Here is an 18,150-nt window from a genome sequence, read left to right as displayed (position 1 = left end):
TCTTTGACCGCTGCTCCAGGGCCCTCTGCAAACAGACAGTCGTGCTCCGGACAGCTTAAAGTCCCTTCTTGCCTCGTTCTCACCCTGTCCAAATCAAATCCAATCCTTTATTATGATCAATGACCAGATGTAGGTACAAGTCAATGACAATTTTACAGAGGGGAAGGGGAGTATAATACAGGTCGGTGTTCAGTTTACCCAAAAGAGAGGAGGAAGAGCAAACCAGCACGTAAAAGCTGGAGTACCAGACCCTCTTTAAAGTATGTAAGGCAGTGTTTCTCAACCTTGGCCGCTTTAAGACCTGTGGACTTCAACTCCCAGAATTGGGAGTTGAAGTCCACAGGTCTTAAAGCGGCCAAGGTTGAGAAACACTGATTTAAGGTAATGAAACTTGCAAGAAAGGGTTAACTGCTAAATAAGTCCATGTCTCTGCAGCTGGATAGCCTGATCCACCGGTTCATCACCCTCCTTGCAGACGCCAGCGATTTCAAGTTGAATGAGGGCCGGCTCTGGGATGCCAACATAGCATGCCGGAAGCTGGCCGTGGCTCACCCCATCCTCCTGCTCAGGTTCGTTGCCCCTCGGTTCATTGGGGAGGGGAGGTGTTTCCAAACACTTTTGGCCACGCAAGAACCAGAAAGCGTGGCGTCTGGCCCCAGCGTCTCACCCACCCGCAGCCTTGTTGGCCTCTAGGCGCTACAGGTGGTGATTTTTGCCCTTTCTGCTCTGGGCACAAATGCCAAGCTACTCGGCAAACGAACCTTTTCCGGGGTGTGGCCTTGGGGTGTGTGTGAAAGCACCGTGAAGATCTGCTCCTCCTCCTCCTCCTCCTCCTCCTGCAGTGTGCAATTCCCCCCGGCCAGAAACCCATCCTAAGCGGGGTTCTCTTCCTCCTGTGTCCCTCCCCAGGCACTTGCCGATGGTCGCAGCCCTGCTGCATGGCCGGATCCACCTCAATTTCCAGGAGTTCCGTCAGCAGAAGCACCTCACCTTCTTCCTGCACGTCCTGGGGATTCTGGAACTCCTGCAGCCGCAAGTCTTCCAGAGCGAGCACCAGGGGGCGCTGTGGGATTGTCTCCTGTCCTTCATTCAGTTGCTTCTGGTAGGGGCAGGGGGGGGCTTTAGGGAAGGGGGGCAGCGTCCTGCAGACACACACATACACCCCCCCACACCCCTCAGGGTTGTGTAGAGCTCCTTCACAGGGATCCACTTCCGATGAGCGCATCTCCCAGAAGACCAGCATCGTAGTCTCCAGCAGAGTTGGGTGGTAGCTCACAGCAGGTCCAGCCTGCAGTCCAGTTGGCAAGAGACCATTCTGAGGACAGGATCTTGTCCTAGAATGACCTTTGGCCTGGCCTACCGCAGTTCTTCTGACATCCTTACGCAAAGTTCATAGGAGCCAGGAATCCTGGTTACTACTGAGCAGGAGTTGGGATGGTTTTTCACGCAGGCACGGGTTTCACTCTTGGCTACGAATGTTCTGCGTGGAACCGAGCCCCCCCCCCCACGAGTCAGAAGTGGTCCAGGCCAAACCCAGGTGGTCTGTCTGTGCGGATCAGTCCTAAGAGGATCCTAGAAGTTGTTGTGAAGCAGGGTCTCCCCCCAGGCTGCTTCAGAAGCCTTACTCGTGCCCGATTCTTCTTTGCTTCAGAGCTACAGGAAATCTTCTCGCCACCTCGCCGCCTTCATCACCAAATTCGTGCAGTTCATTCACAAGTACATCACCTCCAATGCTCCGGCCGCAGTCTCGTTCCTACAGAAGCACTCCGATCCCCTCCAGTGAGTCTTGAGTCTTGGTTCCGGTGGGGCGTTGATAGCGAAGCAGGAGAGGCTTGGCAGCTCAGAGCGTTGTGCGCCCCCCCCCAATGCTTCTGTGTTGCTTCTCTGCAGTGACCTTTCCTCGGACAACAGTGACCTGGCGATGCTGAAATCTCTTCTGGCTGGTCTCAGCTTGCCCAGTAAGGCTGGCGCTTCAGATAGGGGGCCGGATGATGAGAAGAACGGTGAGTCTCAGCTCTTCATTTGCAGACGTTTTGGAGGTGAGTCACCTCCTTTTGTTCCAAAGCAGATAATCCCAAATCTTGCCAGTGGACTTGTTAGTAACAAGAGGACACTCTGTCTGTGTGCAAATCAAATCCTGCCACACAACAATGGAATGGAGGGTTGCAAAATTACCTACCTCCTAGGATTCTCCAGTGTGGTACAGCAGGCCTTGAGTGCTCTGATGCCTTTGGGGAACGTGGGACTGTTTGTGCTGGTGGCCTGGATTAGCCTTCCCAGACTTGGCCCCCTCCAGAGGTTGGGCTTCGAGGCCCATCTCAAGTCCCCATCCCACCCCATCAGAAAGCCACCAAGGTGAGGAAGGCTGGCCTGGAGGACCAAGCCAGAGTTGCCACTTGATAGGTGGCACTGGGCTGGTATCGGATACCTGAATTGGCAGATGCAGTACTGCCTCTGGCCAGATCTGTGGGTGGCGCTGCCCTACAGAAGAGAGCAGGAAAGAGCGCCCTCTTTTGGCAGGCTGCCATCAGTGCAGCACAGGGAGGGAACAGCCCAAGTCTCCCTTCGGATGCAGGAAGGGAAACGTTCGTTTGTTGTCTGCTTTCAGATGAGGCGGCAGCAGGATCTTTGCCCCTTGTCAGCGTCTCCCTCTTCACTCCTCTCACCCCCGCGGAAATGGCCCCGTACATGAAGAGTCTTTCCAGGGGCCAGAACGTAGAGGGTAAGTAAGAGCGAGCCCCACCGCCTTTTCTGTCGGAGCCTTTGAAATCTTATACCCAGGGAGCCTTCACCTTCGGGGTTTCTTGCACTAGGCCTTGGTGCAAACCTCCTAGCGCAGTGTTTTTCAGCCTTGGCCACTTGAAGATGTGTGGACTTCAACTCCCAGAATTCCCCAGCCAGCAATTCTGGGAGTTGAAGTCCACACATCTTCAAGTGGCCAAGGTTGAAAAGCACTGCCCTGGTGAAATCTATTTATAGCCAATAAAAGCTGACACCAACACATGGACAGAGACATCGAGGTCAGCTTGTAAAATAACACTCTTTCCCGTATCGGAAAGACCTCTACAGATGGATGGTGTGGTTTCTCAGATGTTGCCCCCCTCCCCACCATTTCCTTTATTTTTGCTCAGTTTCAAATCGGTCACTTCTTCGCTCTCTTCCATTCCCCAGATATCCTGGAGGTGCTGACCGACATCGACGAGATGGCCCGACGGAGGCCAGAAATCCTTGCTTTCTTCTCTGTACGTCGACTCTTCTCCTCCTCTCTTTTTTCTGCTGGGGTCTCCCCCGGTGGGACGTTTCCTCCATTATTGGTACGAGCCGCGGCCGAGCTTGTGTTCCTGATCGCTGGAGGCTGCTCCTTAGCTGTTGCAACCAAGGATGATGGGAGTTGTAGCCCCGCATACCCGGCGGGCACTACATTGAGAAGGCTGCATTAGGGCTTTGCCGAACCCAGCCAAGCCACTCAGAAGCTTTTGAAAAAGGGTGAAGAAGGCTGCTGTTCCTCCTTTTTCTTTCCACAAAGTGCTGCTTCCCAAGCGAGGGACGCGGGAGAGGGTCGACAGCAGCGCCCCCATTTGTATCCACAGAGCAATTGGTGTCGAGGAGGAGTGCATGCTACTGTTTTGCCCCTGCGACACCTCCATGCTCTCCTGAAATATACATTCAGTGCTTGGCGATGCTCACCAGACATCCCCCTCCCCTTTTCTCCCGTCCTCAGACTCACTTGCAAAAACTGATGAATTCTGCAGAGGAAACCTGCCGGAATCTGGCTTTCAGCCTGGCCCTGCGCTCCATCCAGAATAATCCCAGGTACCAGGCCCTGGAGGGACGGGGCTAGGAGGAGGCCAGCGCCCAGCTGTGGGGAGGAAGCTGCCAGAGAAGAACTTGACTTCTGGCTGGCAAGGCTTACCTTTGATTCCTAACCCCCCTCGGTTCTTCCTTTCACCTCTCTTTTTCTCTCCTCCTTTCCTTTTTTTAAACCTGCAGCATTGCAGCCGACTTCCTGCCCACCTTCATGTACTGCCTCGGCAGCTGTGACTTTGAAGTCGTCCAGACAGCCCTGAGAAATCTGCCCGAATACACCCTCCTCTGCCAAGGTGAGGCCCAAGAGTCGTCTGACCTGACGCTTAAGTCCCAGCCTTGTAAAGACAGATTTTTCCCAAAGGCAACAACCAGAGTGAGCTGAGCTACAGTTTCCCACAATCCCCGCCAGCAGGACCAGAATGTTGGAAGGCATGGCGGGGGGGGGAATGCCGAAATATAGTCTTGGAACTAACCATGCACCAACTAATATCGGTTGTAAATGGAGGGGGTGTTGCATATAGGTAAAGTTGGCTGTTTTGATCTCATAAAATCTTGCTAGGGAGGAAGAAGGTTTGACATGCAAGCTGAACTTACTCCATTCTTAAATTAGATGTTAGACCCAATCTCTCCTCGCTCTTGACGCTTCTGGGTGGGTATTGATCCAACAGCCACCTCTTGGTCTAATCCAGGAGCAGGCAGAGAGAATTCATCTGGGTGAATTGCTGTAGATCTCCAGGGATTTCCAGCTCTACTCTAGTTTGCTATTAAAGTCGTTTCTGGAAATAGGAAGGGCTTCTGTCAATGCCTAAACGCTTCCTCGCGGTGCTCGAGGGAGGAGCTGTTCTGTTCTCCATGACTTTGGGCCAGCCCCTCTCTCTCAGCCCAACTCACTTCACAGGGTGGTGGTTGTAGGGAAAATAGGAGGAGGAAGGAGTATTAGGTACATTCGCCACTTTGAGTTATTTATAAAAATAATAAAGGCAGGATTAAAAAAAATTAGAAAGGAAGGCAGAGAATGATGTAATAAGTGAAAGAATGCAGGCTGAACAATTAGAAGACAGGTTTAGAAGAACACGTTTTGAACCATCTAAGGCACAAGCGGGGTCACGCCTTGCTTTTGTAGCCGCTTGTGCCTTAGAGCATGTTTTGTAGAACATGAGGACGCCCCTTTTTTCAGAACTCTCTGGAGACAGGCTATAACTTTCCTTTCCAGTTGTTTGGGATTCAGATGGTGTGAATCTCCTCTGGCCAACCCTTGTCAAGCAGAGGGTTCACACCAGGAGCTTGCTCTCTTTCTCTCTGTGGTTTGGTCAAATGTCAGTTAGCCACCTTTCCCTTGATCCCTTGCGAATATTAGCAGATGTTCTCTTTAGGCTTAGTTGATCCCAATCTAGACAGCAGTGATCTTTGTAGGGGGATGTATTGTGAGTTGCTCCCTAAATTTTCTGATCTGGTTGGAGGACAATTAGCGAGCAGATCCACGAGGGCTGCCGCTGTGTATCTTCCCTTCTAGTTCAGAGACGGGGGTAACCTTCATCTGCACAAATCCATTAATTCAGATTACCAAATGAACCACGCCAGCAGGACTTAGCTTTTTCTCCATCCAAATCCGCTACCTTCTACCTTCTCTTAGCCCACGTGGTCAAGATCAATAAACAGCAATAAAAATGACAAGTTCAGGATAAGAAAAAAAAAGAACAGAGGGGGCAACAATTAAGAAAAACAAGTTAGATTTCAAAGGGCTGGGGGGAAGTTAAGATTTCTGCTTGGTGCCCAAAGATCTCTTCAAACAGCTTCTTCAAACCAGAGGTCCACGTTGCTCAGCATTGTCAGCTAGATGCCTTCAGGAATCCCACCAGCAGAATATTACAACTCTCCCTCCACAATTACTCCAGCAGTGGAAATTGAGGTCAACAGGCTGCTGAACCAGGAAGTCGCCATGTAGCCCTTATCGCTCAGAACACTCTGCTCTTGAGGGGCTCCTCCTCCGCCATGAAGCTGGGATTCATCACTACATTTTGTGACAGCTAGGAGCCCTCATGATACTACATTAGAGGCTGTCCTTGTTTTGCCAGTCTTCAGTCCGTTTGCAGGGCATAGGAATCCATTCAAAGGAAAACACTATATGGGACATGAAACCAACATTCCTCAGGAAACAAGCATTAGAATAAGGTCCAGAAGTTCTACCACAAAGCCCCACTGAAAAGGGAAGGTGACCCTGGGCAAGTCTGGATTTTCCCTGGTCATCCTGCAGGTTCTGTTGGCAACACAGCTCACCTCGCTAAGGAGTTTTAAGGTGTTTTGTTTCTCATGATCTCTCTTACGTTTCCTTTTCCCCCCATCACAGAACACGCAGCAGTATTGTTGCAAAGGGCCTTCCTGGTTGGGATGTACGGACAGTTAGATACCAGTTCCCAGATCTCAGAAGCCTTGAAGATTTTGCATATGGAAGCCATGATGTGAATGGTGGTGTGCAAGGGGCAGCAGATCTAAAGGGGAAGATGGCCCTTGTCTGATGTCGCTAGCCAGGAACCCTGAGAGAAGAAGCTGGGGACACCGCCTGTCTTTTGTGGAGAAGACCAAGATCTATGTGCCAGAACATTTCCGACAGAAGAAAGACTTGACGGGCACTAGGGTTTCTTCCACTCTAGATGCCAGTTTTAGTGAGGAGTAAAATGTTTCACCATCCTTGTTTTTCTTCATCTGTGGTCACAAGCAAACCAGGATGACAAATCCTGTCTTGGGTGGGGGGGAGGGGGAAATTTAGGGTGCTTCATCAAACTCTTCCTGGGGATCAAGTTCCACCCTGTAGAATATCAAAACCATCTCCAGAGCAATGATCCAATAACGTTTCTTACTCTTTTTAAATTAAAGGTATGTTGTTTTTGATGTACTTTCTGAATACATATATCTTCATTTTGATTTCTCTTGTCTTCTAAAAGTCTAAGCACGTATATTATTATAAGTTATCCCAAGTATCTGGTGGTAGCTAACAAAGGATTGGTGTCAACTTCTGGCTCCTGGTTTAAATCCCATGGCCTTTAATATTGCCACTTGCCTGTTGCAGATCATACAGAAAACCTAAAGTCCCAGCTTCTTTTAAAAAAAACTCCATTAATTACAATTATAAAAATAACTTGGGAAGGATGTTAGTAGTACCCATAAAGCGTTTGTTCTTTTCAGAATCCTGCATCATTACTCCATCTGCTCTCATGGTGTCCTTCCACTTTCTACTGATTTTGATTTGAACCCTTTAGGGACCTCCTCTCTCTGTGCTCCTTTCCCTTTTAAATTCCAGAAAATAAACGCCTGTACAAATAAAAGCAGCCCCATCAGGATTGGCAGTCAGAAATTTTAAATGTGCCTATAAATAGAAAATGGTTCAAATGCAGATAAAGGTCACATACCACGCAACTGGACCTGTATGGATTCCAGGAAGTCCTCTAAGGCAGTGTTCCTCAACCTCAGCGACTTTTAAGATGTGTGGACTTCAACTCCCAGAATTGAGTTGAAGTCCACACATCTTAAAGTTGCTGAGGTTGAGGAACACTGCTCTAAGGCTAATTTTGGGGTGAAGCTCAAGTTGACTCTGCAAGGTCAACCCTAAGGAGTTTTTATAGAGAAAATGAGAAGCTACGTGTCTCCAAGGCTGGTCTTCCAATGTTTCCAAAAAGTTGACTCCGAGCCTACCCTTTCCGTTCACTTTATTTGAAGTTGGCTTGCATCTGCCCAACTTCAGAAATGGACACTGGAGACCTTTGGACAATTTGTTTACCCAACAGATGCGAATGGAGACATTCTGCCATCTCAAGGATCCAAGGATCTCAGGATGCTGAGCTCATCTGCTCAGCATCCATTTTTAAAGAGCTCCTTTGCTGAACAGCTTTAAAATGAGTCCAGAGAGTGACGTCTGGAGGTATGGTACAATTTGATGGAGGAAGTGCCATCTCAACATACTATCTCTCGCTTTTGCGCTCTCCGCACTGGAAATAGAGATAGGAAAATCTTTTCCTAGCGGGTCCAATGCAGACCGATCCCACGCTGCATTGGGGTTTTAAAGAGAAAAGCCCAGCATGCCTTGGGGTGAATTTTGGGTTCCCCAGAGATGACAGAGCCCAAACTCTGGATTTATTGCAACGCATGTTCCACTATAATAGTTTTGAAGGAGCAGCTGTGAGCGTAGCAGCAAAGGTGATCATTCGGCATAGACTCAGGCAACTTTTCTTCTTTTGAATACCAGACGATTAAGTTTCCAGACCTTGTGACAGCTGAAAGAGTGTAGGGATCTCAGCTGCCCCAAAAGGGGCTGAGGAATCAGATATTGGGCATTTGGGCTTCTCATCGCAAGACATTCTCATGCCGGCACAAAACGCCCCAAAGGATGGCTTCTTAAACCGACTTAGCTAGACTCGGTTGCTGTGCTCGCATAACACACGAACCGACAGGCTACATTACACCTTTGCAAGATGACCAGGTCCCCACCGCGTGCTCAGCCCCCCGGACAAGAGAGTCGGGTGTGTTGCGCAAAGAATCCTGCCCCATTTGAGAAGTTGTGGGGTCGTCTTGTGGCAACGTTTCTTCCGCCAGGGTGGGGATTTCAGGCAGCCTGTCCGAAAAATGCTGATTTTGCAGGGAACCAAACCTGGTCAGAGGGATAGGTTTGGAGAAGAAGACCCCCCCTCGTCTTTGATAAGAGGCCATAAATTAGGAGAAGGAGATTCCACAGACAATGCCTTCTCTGAATCAGGCTTGACCCTTTGACATCTGGATTGCCGACGACGCTCTGCCTCTCGCCCCGCTTGCTCCTTACTTGGAAATGCAAAGGTTGAAGCCAGACCTTCTCACTGGGCCCGCCTTTCTTCTTCTCTTTATTTCACTCTGATTTTGAATCTTTTTACGCTTGTTAAGGTTTCATTATTGTAAATTCAGGCACGGCTCCAGGTTTATGGTTTCTTGACACTGCCAGGAAGCGCTCCCGAATTGGCAGTCCTCCACAAAGACAGAAATGCCCCCGGGCGAGTCCTCCTGGCCTTGAAGGACGTTGGGATGAATGAGAAACCCCCCAACTCAACACTGTTGACCGTGATTGGCCGCTATGGGATTTCAAGAAAGGATTCCCCCACCCCCCCACCCCCCATGCTGGAGATCTTCTGTATGGCATCAAAGGCATCGTGCCAAAAGGAAATCTGCCGGGCCAGAGAGGGGTCCGCCAAAAGCGAATTGTCGCGGTGGCCAATGGAGCACCCGTATTTAGGGGCACTCTATCTTGGAATAGGAAACCACAGGCCAAGCCTGCTGCCTGTCTGCCTGCCCTTGAAGCCTCTGGGGAGGGCAAGGTGGGCTCCCAGAGGGATCTGCTCTGCCTTCCCCCATCCCCAGCCCCACTCGGGGCAGGGCGGTGGATTCCGAGCTCAGGCAGCCAGCCTCCCATCCTGGAAATTGCTTCCACCTCTTGAGAAAAACTAACCGCTTATATTCGACCGCGTCCGCTTCGGCGTGTGGCTTTAGTGGCCACAGCGGGCCTGAAATGAAATCCAAGGCTAATCACAGGGTGGTTTTCCCCCGGCAGCTTAAGGATGATGAATCTGGCTTACCAGCCACTGGGTAGCTTTTAGCTCTGACTCGGCCAGCGACCAGCCAGATTTGCGAGCGCCGTGTCTGCTCCTGGCTCGGTTTGGTTTCAGAGCAAAGTGAAAAGAAATGGCTGGGATTCAGTTCCTTTGACCCCCTCCCGCCCCACAGAATTTCTAGGGAATCTAACCCGGGCGAAGAATTCCAAATAAGGGAAAACGCTTCAGGGCTTCGCAAAGCTTAATTTATTCCAACTGTAGAAATTCCCGTAAAGGACTCGAATAGCATCCGCAATGCTTTTTTGGGGGACTCTGGACCGACGCAGCTCACACGTATTCGCATCGGCGAAGCACTGCACCAAAGGAGTCTCGCTGCAGTTCTCTGCAGTGTTTCATGAGCAAATTTATTCTGCAAATTTATTTATTTGCAGGAACGAAGCATGGCGCCCCGTGAATCTGGAGAGGCTCATCTATTCAGCCCCACCCAGTCAAAATGTTGGCTCAGCGACATGCATCAAAAGCAGGCAGAGCTTTGATCGTATTGCTGTCGCTCCCATCTTGACTTTTTTGACCATACTTTGCAGACCCCTCTGCCCTCAAGCTGAGCCTGCTGGGGTAACATGAGGGTGGGAACATAAAGGAGCAGAAAAGTTGAACAGGAGGTCTGCGTAGGCAGTTCAGTGCAAAAAAGTCAATAATTTTAAAACGGGAGTTGGTGACTCACTTAGCTTGGGATACTTGAACCCCCATGAGCTTCTGCCGGTGCAATGATATCAAAAAATGTGGGAATCGTAGTCCAAACATTGAGAGGTTATCAGACGGCTTATCCAGAAGAAGAATATTGTATAACGATGATGTGGCCGCTCCCTTCCGGAGACTCTCAGCAGCTTTCGGTATTCACCGGTGAAATGTTACAGCCCTATTTGGAAATTTGCATGGGATCCCTGCCGTGTCAAAAATGGAGTGCCAGTTTGCCGTGAAGGAGGCTGCTCGCCGCAACTCTGCCTTGACCTTGTGTTTGGCCAAGTTTTGGTTGCTCAGCTCTCACTGCCCTGCACGAGTGCTTCGTTCATTTGGGCAGAATTGGGAGCAGGCAGCGTGGATCCATATAACTTGCCCACAGCCCACAAATCCAAGCATGTTGAGGTTTAACACGGCCACTTTTACCCTTGCCCCCCAACCCCCCTGCCCCACCCAAGATCGCCTGGTGCTTTGTTTGGCTCACGAGTAATTTCCAATAAACTCCAAAGAGCAAAACGACCATCACCGCAATCTGCAATCTCTTTTATTAGTGTAAAAATAAAAGGAGTCATTTTATTGCTATTACAGCCTGTTTGCCCTTATTTGCATAATTGTTAAATGCTAATAAGACAATTAGCAATTATAGCTTAATAATTATGCTGGTGCAATAACTGTCCTATTGTATCATAATGAAATTTTTAATTGTTGCTAGGCATTTTTCTTTCAAGCTTTCCCGTAGAGGAGCTAAAGAAAGGAAGAAGAGCGAGCAGGGGGAGAAAAAAAATATGGGGTAAGAAGGAGAAAAGATGGCCTAAAGAAAGAGGGAATTGAGATTTTTGCTAGCAAATTTAGTTTAAAGGGGCAGGGAGCAGGCCCACAGTTTGAACTTGTATGCCTGTTTAAGAAAAGGTTTTGCTCCATGGGAATCACTGCTAAATAATATTGACATATATATACATGGGACATGAAAGCCCCATGTTTATGAAAAACCCCAAAGTTGAGGGAGCCAAAAGCATTGACCCTTCTCCATGGCTTCGCAGCAAGGGTTAAACCCAGAAATTAAAAACGGTGGAATGGAGCATCCTTTAAAAAAAAAAACGTATGCTAGCTGGAACCCTCCCCTACTTCACGTTGCAAGCTTTGCTGAACGTATCCTACTTGTAAGGTGCCGATTTGGAGAAATCAAGAGATACCTCCATGATGTTTTAGAATTTGGAGAAGTCCGTTTCTGTATTAGCTGGGCTGGTTTTACCAAGCTGCAGCCACCTGTGGATGGAGGAGAACAATTTCGTTCTGCAAATAAGTAGGCGTCCGCCTTTGAAGTAGGCCAGGTCAGGAAACAGACTCCGTCTGGATTCCAGGAATGTGACCTTAGAGTAGGACGGAATAACCGAATCTTGGAAACCTGTCAGAATTTTCCTCGGCTCCCTATTATATGTTGGAGCTATTTTGAGATCCTTTCTCACGCTTTCCCCTTTCCCAGGACTGAGTTGTCGTTTACTTTCACTGAACCGTTCTCATAGCGATTCTTGCCTTCCTTTTTAAAGGCTGTCTCTGCACTCCTGCGCACTAGGGAAATGCCTCTACGTAAGCCTGAAGGGGAAATACTCCTGCGCATAGCACGCCCATCCCATCGCCCAAATGCCTGTCCAAGCAGCACCCTCGAGGGCCAATCTTACCAACCCTTGCCCAGACAAGAAGCCCGACCAAGCTGTGCCTTTTCTCTGAAATCACTGCCCCCTGTTCATCTGGCCCTAGAGAAGGGGATCATTTTCTTCTGCTAGTCCTGGGAGAGTTTTTTTCCTGGCGTCGCTGTCCGCTTTGGACCTCCCTCTGAACTGGCTTCAGGGCAGGATGCAAAGCCAACTCAGAGCAAGGGAAGAGCTGGAGAGCAAGCCTTCCTCCTTTTGCCCTGGCATTTGCCAGAGAACAAACAGAGGAGGCTCTGTGCTGTTTCAAAACAGGCGCTCTGCTGCTCGTCGTTTTCAAAAGGCATCGCCACTAGATACTATTAAATTTCGGACTTCGATGTACCAAAGAGAAATTTCACTTAAAAAAAAAACAAACGGAACTGGGTTTCATCCCTTTTAGGGCTCGTGAAGAGGCAAATCCAACCTCTCCATCGCACCTTCAAAACTGGACGCCAAGCTACCTCTGACGACATTTTCTCCGAAATAAACCTTTCAATAAATTCCTTCGGCAACCCTCGGGTTCTCTTTGGCAAAAACCGTTAGCTGCCAGCAGGCTTGGCCTCATAATATTAATTTAGCTCCCTCATCAGGGCAGAAGAGGTTAATTGGTTAATATTTGAGGGTGATCTGAAACCAGGCAGCCACTAAATACCTATTCTTGTTTATCACCAACCCACAACTGTCCCCTCTGAAGCTTTAATTGCCGCTTCCTTTATAAGGGAAGGAATGACTTGCAAGGCAAACGGGTTTCAGGGACCGGAGCAATCTTGAAGTGGGGACACAAAACCCCTTCTTACCACGAGACAGCTTGATCGGATGTGGGCTTTACTCTCGGTCTCTAGGGCTGAGCTGGGAATCTCTCCCCCAGTCTCCAGGGACGCCCCAGAAGGCTCCCTCTCCTTTCCACAGAGGTCAAGGAGAAATCCTGGATCCCACCCGGATCTAAAGCGGCCGACGCCTTCAAACTGTTCTTGCTTAACGGCAAAGGAAGAGACCAAGGTCAGTGTGGCATCAGAGGAACCCATAAGATCATTTTATGCAACGCAATGTGAAATGCGACGTTGCCAGTGTTGCAAGAGAATGCAATGGTTCCTGGGCTGATGTCATCGGTTCATTAGTATTCATGCATATGGAGTATATCTGTGCATATTTATAGGGCTTAAGCATTATTCAAAGACAGCTTAGAGCAGTGTTTCTCAGACTTGGCAACTTTAAGATGTTGGACTTCCACTCCCAGAATTCCCCAGTCAGCATGCTGAGGAAGTTTAAGGCGTTGGACTTCCACTCCCATTATGCTGGCTGGGGAATTCTGGGAGTGGAAGTCCACACATCAAAGTTGCCAAGTTTGAGAAACACTGGCTTAGAGCAATCAAAGCCAGAATATTTTATTGATTTATTATTGTACGCTGCCCAACTCCCAGTTATAAAATGACATTTCATTAAAGATCTGGGGCCTGATAAAAACTGACAGCTTCCGCAAAGAGCAACGCCGCTGGATAAGTGAACGGAAGGCCTGCTGGAGAGACGTGTTGCTGTCGGCCAGTCCAGTTTCCCGGGCAAAGAAGATCCTCTCCGGCACACAGTTCCCGAGAAGAAACCTCTTTGTTCATCTGCACCGATTTAGAGTCGAGAGTCTTGCAGCCCAAAGAACGAAGTTTTGAATTGTTTTGGGGGGGGGTGAGGTTACGACCAACCTTTATAGATGGGCAATGGGTCTTAAAAACACGCCCTGGTATTTCTGGCTTGCAAAACGCAGGTGGACACAGGAGGGTAGCAAGGAACGGCCTATGACGTGGTCATTGTCCAAGGATGGCCTGGTCAGGCCCTAGCCAAGAGTTTAGATCCTGGCAGGATCTCGCCTGCAAGAATATCCAGGATCGGCTCCTTTCAACGGCTGCAAAGAGTGAGGACCTTCAGGAGGAGCAAGGAGAGTCTGCTTGTCCATTGCAGCCACGTTAGCCGATGGTGGCCCAGAGGAAGAAGAGAAGAGAGAGCAGCAAACAGCGGTGGGGGGAAGCGCCAGGCAGGAGGAAGACCCACGGAGGGACAGATGCCCCGAACACGGGCCAACGCCGCGCTGGAGCAGGCCCTCGAAGGCCGCTAACGACTTGCCAAGTTTTATTTGTCGAGGCCGGCCCTCCGCTAAAAACCCTCTGGAGCTTTCCTTCCAGGTCCTCTGCCCAGCTCTCTGGTGGGCCGCCGAATTCCTCGCTTTATCTGAACGCCAGCAGATGGCTTCCTTCCGTCTGCCCAGCCTGGCCACGACCGGCAGAGCAGAACGGCTCTGCTGCCATCTATTTCCCATCAGCTGCCGACATCCTATTTATTATCCCGGTTGTAGAGCAACATACGGTAAATCCTTATTACAAGAGATTCCTATAAACGGCGTCGAGGATTAATAATGCATTTATAACACAACTTTGCTTTAGTATGAAGTGATCTATAAACACATAATAAATGTTTTATCATGTTTTTGCAGCCTGTTATAAATGATGAATGGGAAGGCTATAGATGGCGCATCAAATATTCATGCCGCATTGTTTGCGCCGGGACCGTTTGGGAACCCATTAATAATCCAATGAATGGGGGTGCTTAAAAAAAAAGGGAGGAAGGAAGTTTGGGATGGGGCCAGCCATCATTTCTAGAGCCATTTCATAATCCTTACCATAAAGTAAATACACTGTCCGGTGACCAGTGATTAGATGGGTGAGAACACTGAATTATTTGTAAGGGTGGTTATATATTAATGTATATTATCCATAGCGTGCCCATAGAACTATCATGAATATATTATATGGCATGTATTATTAATCCTTTCCATCCAATTTATAGGCAGCAGCTCTTCAGAAGGGAGAGGGGGACAAACCCCTTGCGTCATTCCTTCTGCCGCTGCCTGGGGAGAACGCACGTCTGCTCCCCAACAGGGCTTTTCCTGACATTTCCTCTGAATGCAAAGATTGCTTTTGCTCTTCGGCTGTGGCTTATGGTGGCAGGGAACGGGGGAACAGGCCTGAGATGGGAACGAGGAGAGGAATCCATTTATTATCATCCATCATTGATACGGCGGGCCTCTCTCTTTCTCTCTCTCTTTTGGCATAGTAAGACAGGTCAGGGAGAGACCCCTGCCCCGGGGGTGCCCTGTGATATCACACATGCCATGACATCATAGAAGTGATGCCCATGGGGTCATTGGCATCGGTTGTTTGCGTCCCTAATTCCCATTTGGTGTGATGATGTCATGTCGCGTGAGGTCATCTCGGCTTGTGGAGGGCCCGTTCTCAGGAATGGGTAGTTTAAGATTGATTTAAGACGGAGGGTGGATGGATTTGGAAAGGAACAGTGATGGGGCCTGGGAAAGAAATCAAGGTGATGCAATTCCGGCGTAACGTTCTTCAGATCCTGGCGCTGCCAAGTCACGACGGGGCTCCGTGCCTCGGTTCCTGCCCTGTCCTCCTAAGTGAAAAGCGGTGGATTGCAAAGCTCAGTAGCCAGGCAGGGTGAGAGGATTACCTTACATTTCTAGAAGCCAGCTTTTGCGATGAAGGATTCAGCATCTAAGTTGAAAGAAAGGAAAATTCCACATTCCTAGAAAATACATATCTCCCTTTCAGTGGATGGTATTTTACAACGGCTTGGTGAAATCATCCGACCCAGTGAATGGGTCAAAGCGCCTCTTCTTAATTCTGATTCTGGAATTCTTTCCCGTAATTATTGTGGACCTCAGATTTTCATGGATGCGTATAACGTCCACCCAAACATTTTCCATTCAGAAAAGAAATCTCTGCTCCAAAGTTCCTGCAAGTTCAACGCTGGGAGGCCTTTGGTGAAGAAGAAAAAGAAGGATCATCCATTTATTTTAGTTCCTCATCTGTAAGAATGTACCCAGCTCCCTACTCCCAAATTAAGACATTGATTTTGCAAAAAAAGAAAAAACACCTTCCTTTGCCCAGAAAGATTTGGGAAAGTTCACCCAAATATTTACCTACATTACATTTGGTCTTTTCTCAGTTGCTCGGCGCTAGCCTTGGTGGAATGAGTGATATTCTGTGCGAAGCGTCGCGCTCCGAAAATTCTTCCTAGAGGACCATGTTGGTGGCTGTGTCCCAATGACACAAGGAAGCCATTAGCACTTGATGCTCTTGGCCGGCAGGCAACGAGCGAGCTGGTGTGATGGAGACCACAGAGGTCAGTGAACAGCCTTCCTTTGCAAACTGCCCCCACCAAGAACTTAGCGGAAAGCCCCTTGGCTCAAGCTGAAAAAGACTGCAGGCCAGTGGCTATCACCTCTGGAGGCTTTGGCAACCGCCTGTATGCACCAGAATCACAGCATCTGGAAGATGGCCTGGTACAATCGGCTTTCTTCATAGGGGGTTGGTCCCCATCCATTTCGCCTTGGAAAAAAGGTTCTTCAGCTAGTTGGTGATTATGATAACTTACTTTGGATAGCCCTGCTTAAATGTTCATCTTTTAGAGCCTCCCCCCACACAAAGAATACTGCAATAAAGTTTGCTAGTGTTTAAATGCAGGTTTACTCTATGGAGGCAGGATCAGCAGATTCTTTTTAATTTGTGGCCTTCTAAAATTATGAAAGGAATTTGAGTTACTGTACACTTCAGACACATTATGTGACGGTCCGGCTCTCTGGAGAAGGCTGTAATGCTGGGAAAGGTGGGAGGAAAGAGAGGAGGACGACCAGCAGGAAGGTGGAAGGACTCAGTCACAGGGTGAAGGGTCCATTGTTGGAAGACCTGGAGGACCAGGTTGGAGAAAATCTATTTATGTGGTCACTAAGAGTTGACAACCACTTGAAGTCACATAAATCAAAATCAAATCAACACACTTTTAAAACATATTACTCATAAAATGCCTTTCTAGGCTTGTCATACATTTCCAAATGTATGATATACAGTGGCCAGAACAAAGGTCTCCAAGAACGGGGAAAGACCAGGGATATAAATCTAAAAATAGGCCTGGCAAGACATATTAAAGGTCTCTAGCTGAAAATGGAGCAGCAATTACAGTTAACTTGTTAGATGTACCGTATGTGAGTTTATTTTCATTAATTCTATCCAGGTGTTAAAAGACAACCGACGGAAATTTAAGGAGGATTTACAGAAAAAACGAGACCCCCAGCCGCAGACCGGCCCCCGGGTTTCCCTGCTCCCCAATTCTGATCACCAAATCACCCTGGCTTCCCGTAAATAGGGGTCAAGCGCTTCCTGTATCTGTCTGAACGGTTTGCTCTTGATACAGAAGAGAACCGGAATCAGGATCCGGGCGAGGACGTGGCCAAAGAGTGTTTGCGGTGCAAATCCCTGGCACTGGTGGGTGGGCAGGCGAGGGAAGGCGGCGAGCACCGGGGCTCCGGCTCTGCCTTTCTTGACGCACGAAACAGGAGGGACAGAAAGCCCCCCCCCCCGCCTGGAAGGACGCTGCGATGCCGGCCCAAGGGCTGGTTGGGCTCTTTGCGGCTTCCCCGCTCCAGATCCGCGGAGACTTCCTCACGGTGGCAGTCGGTGGGGCCAGCGCTTTCTGTGCCTCTCGCCGAGCCCCTGGAGACTCGGGGCCCCTCGACCAAAGGCCGGGCAGTCTTCGGCCCCCGCCCCCGCCCCCCCGCAGAGGCCCGCGGCCGGAGCAGGGCTTCGTGCAGAAGCACGCCGGGGACGCTCCCGCGAGGCGGCCCTTCCCGCGGCGGCTGGGAGAGGCAGCTGGCGCAGCGGGGAGCGGCCGGGGCTCGGCTGCGAGGCCGCCCCGCTGGAGCTCGGAACTTTCGCGGCTGAGCGGGCTGGGCAGGTCCGCCCGCGGCGGAGGGGCTCGCCTCGGGGCTGCCGCGGCCCCGCTCCTCGCCCGCGGGGCGCGAAGACCTCGCCGCGCCCCGCGCCCGCTCCTTCTGAGCTCGCTCCGCCGACCGCCGACCCCGCCGGCTCGCCCACCCCCGTCTCCCCGCCCCTGCCCCTGCCCCGGGGCGCCCACGCGGCTCTCCCTCCAGCCTCAGCCTCCCCCCGGGAGGCGGCGCTCGGCTCGCCCCAGCCCGCGGATCCGGGCCGGGCCGGGGCGCGCGAGCCGCCGCTTCCCCTGCTGCGCCCTTCCCCGCGTCGGAAGGCGGAGCCGCGCCGCTCGGCCGGCCCGCGCTCCCCGCCCCGTGCGCTCCCCGGCCGCGGCCATTGGCGCGGCTCCCTCCCCCGCGGCTCGCCCTGCAGGTCCGCCGCCGCGCCGCCGCCTCCGCCGCCGCTCAGCTGCTCCGAAGCGGGAGCAGGCGATCGCGGCCGGCGCTGGGAGAGCCGGAACGCCTCGGAGAGCGCCGCCCGGCGCGTTTGGAGAGCTCCGCGCGCGTCTCGGCG

The 18,150-nt window shown here is 50.5% G+C and overlaps 1 protein-coding gene across 1 annotated transcript in view; it reads left to right on the top strand.

The window, feature by feature from the left end:
• The window catches only part of INTS1 (integrator complex subunit 1), a 32,740-nt gene extending 26,181 nt beyond the window's left edge, over positions 1-6,559 (top strand). Inside the window, exons 39-47 of the mRNA XM_088147955.1 lie at positions 436-569; positions 910-1,102; positions 1,652-1,779; positions 1,891-2,003; positions 2,609-2,722; positions 3,172-3,242; positions 3,722-3,813; positions 3,991-4,100; positions 6,155-6,559. Of these exons, the coding sequence (XP_088004081.1) occupies positions 436-569; positions 910-1,102; positions 1,652-1,779; positions 1,891-2,003; positions 2,609-2,722; positions 3,172-3,242; positions 3,722-3,813; positions 3,991-4,100; positions 6,155-6,270 (1,071 nt within the window). The 3' untranslated portion in view covers positions 6,271-6,559. The remainder of the gene's footprint in view (positions 1-435; positions 570-909; positions 1,103-1,651; positions 1,780-1,890; positions 2,004-2,608; positions 2,723-3,171; positions 3,243-3,721; positions 3,814-3,990; positions 4,101-6,154) is intronic.
• The last annotated feature ends 11,591 nt before the right edge of the window (positions 6,560-18,150 follow it).

Source organism: Python bivittatus, unplaced genomic scaffold, assembly GCF_059951505.1.
Source record: "Python bivittatus isolate LINGU-HERP-01145 unplaced genomic scaffold, Pbiv_v1 ctg000560_np1212, whole genome shotgun sequence".
Lineage (NCBI taxonomy): Eukaryota > Metazoa > Chordata > Lepidosauria > Squamata > Pythonidae > Python > Python bivittatus.
Note: the sequence above shows the minus strand (reverse complement) of the source record. Positions and strands in the feature narration are given on the sequence as shown.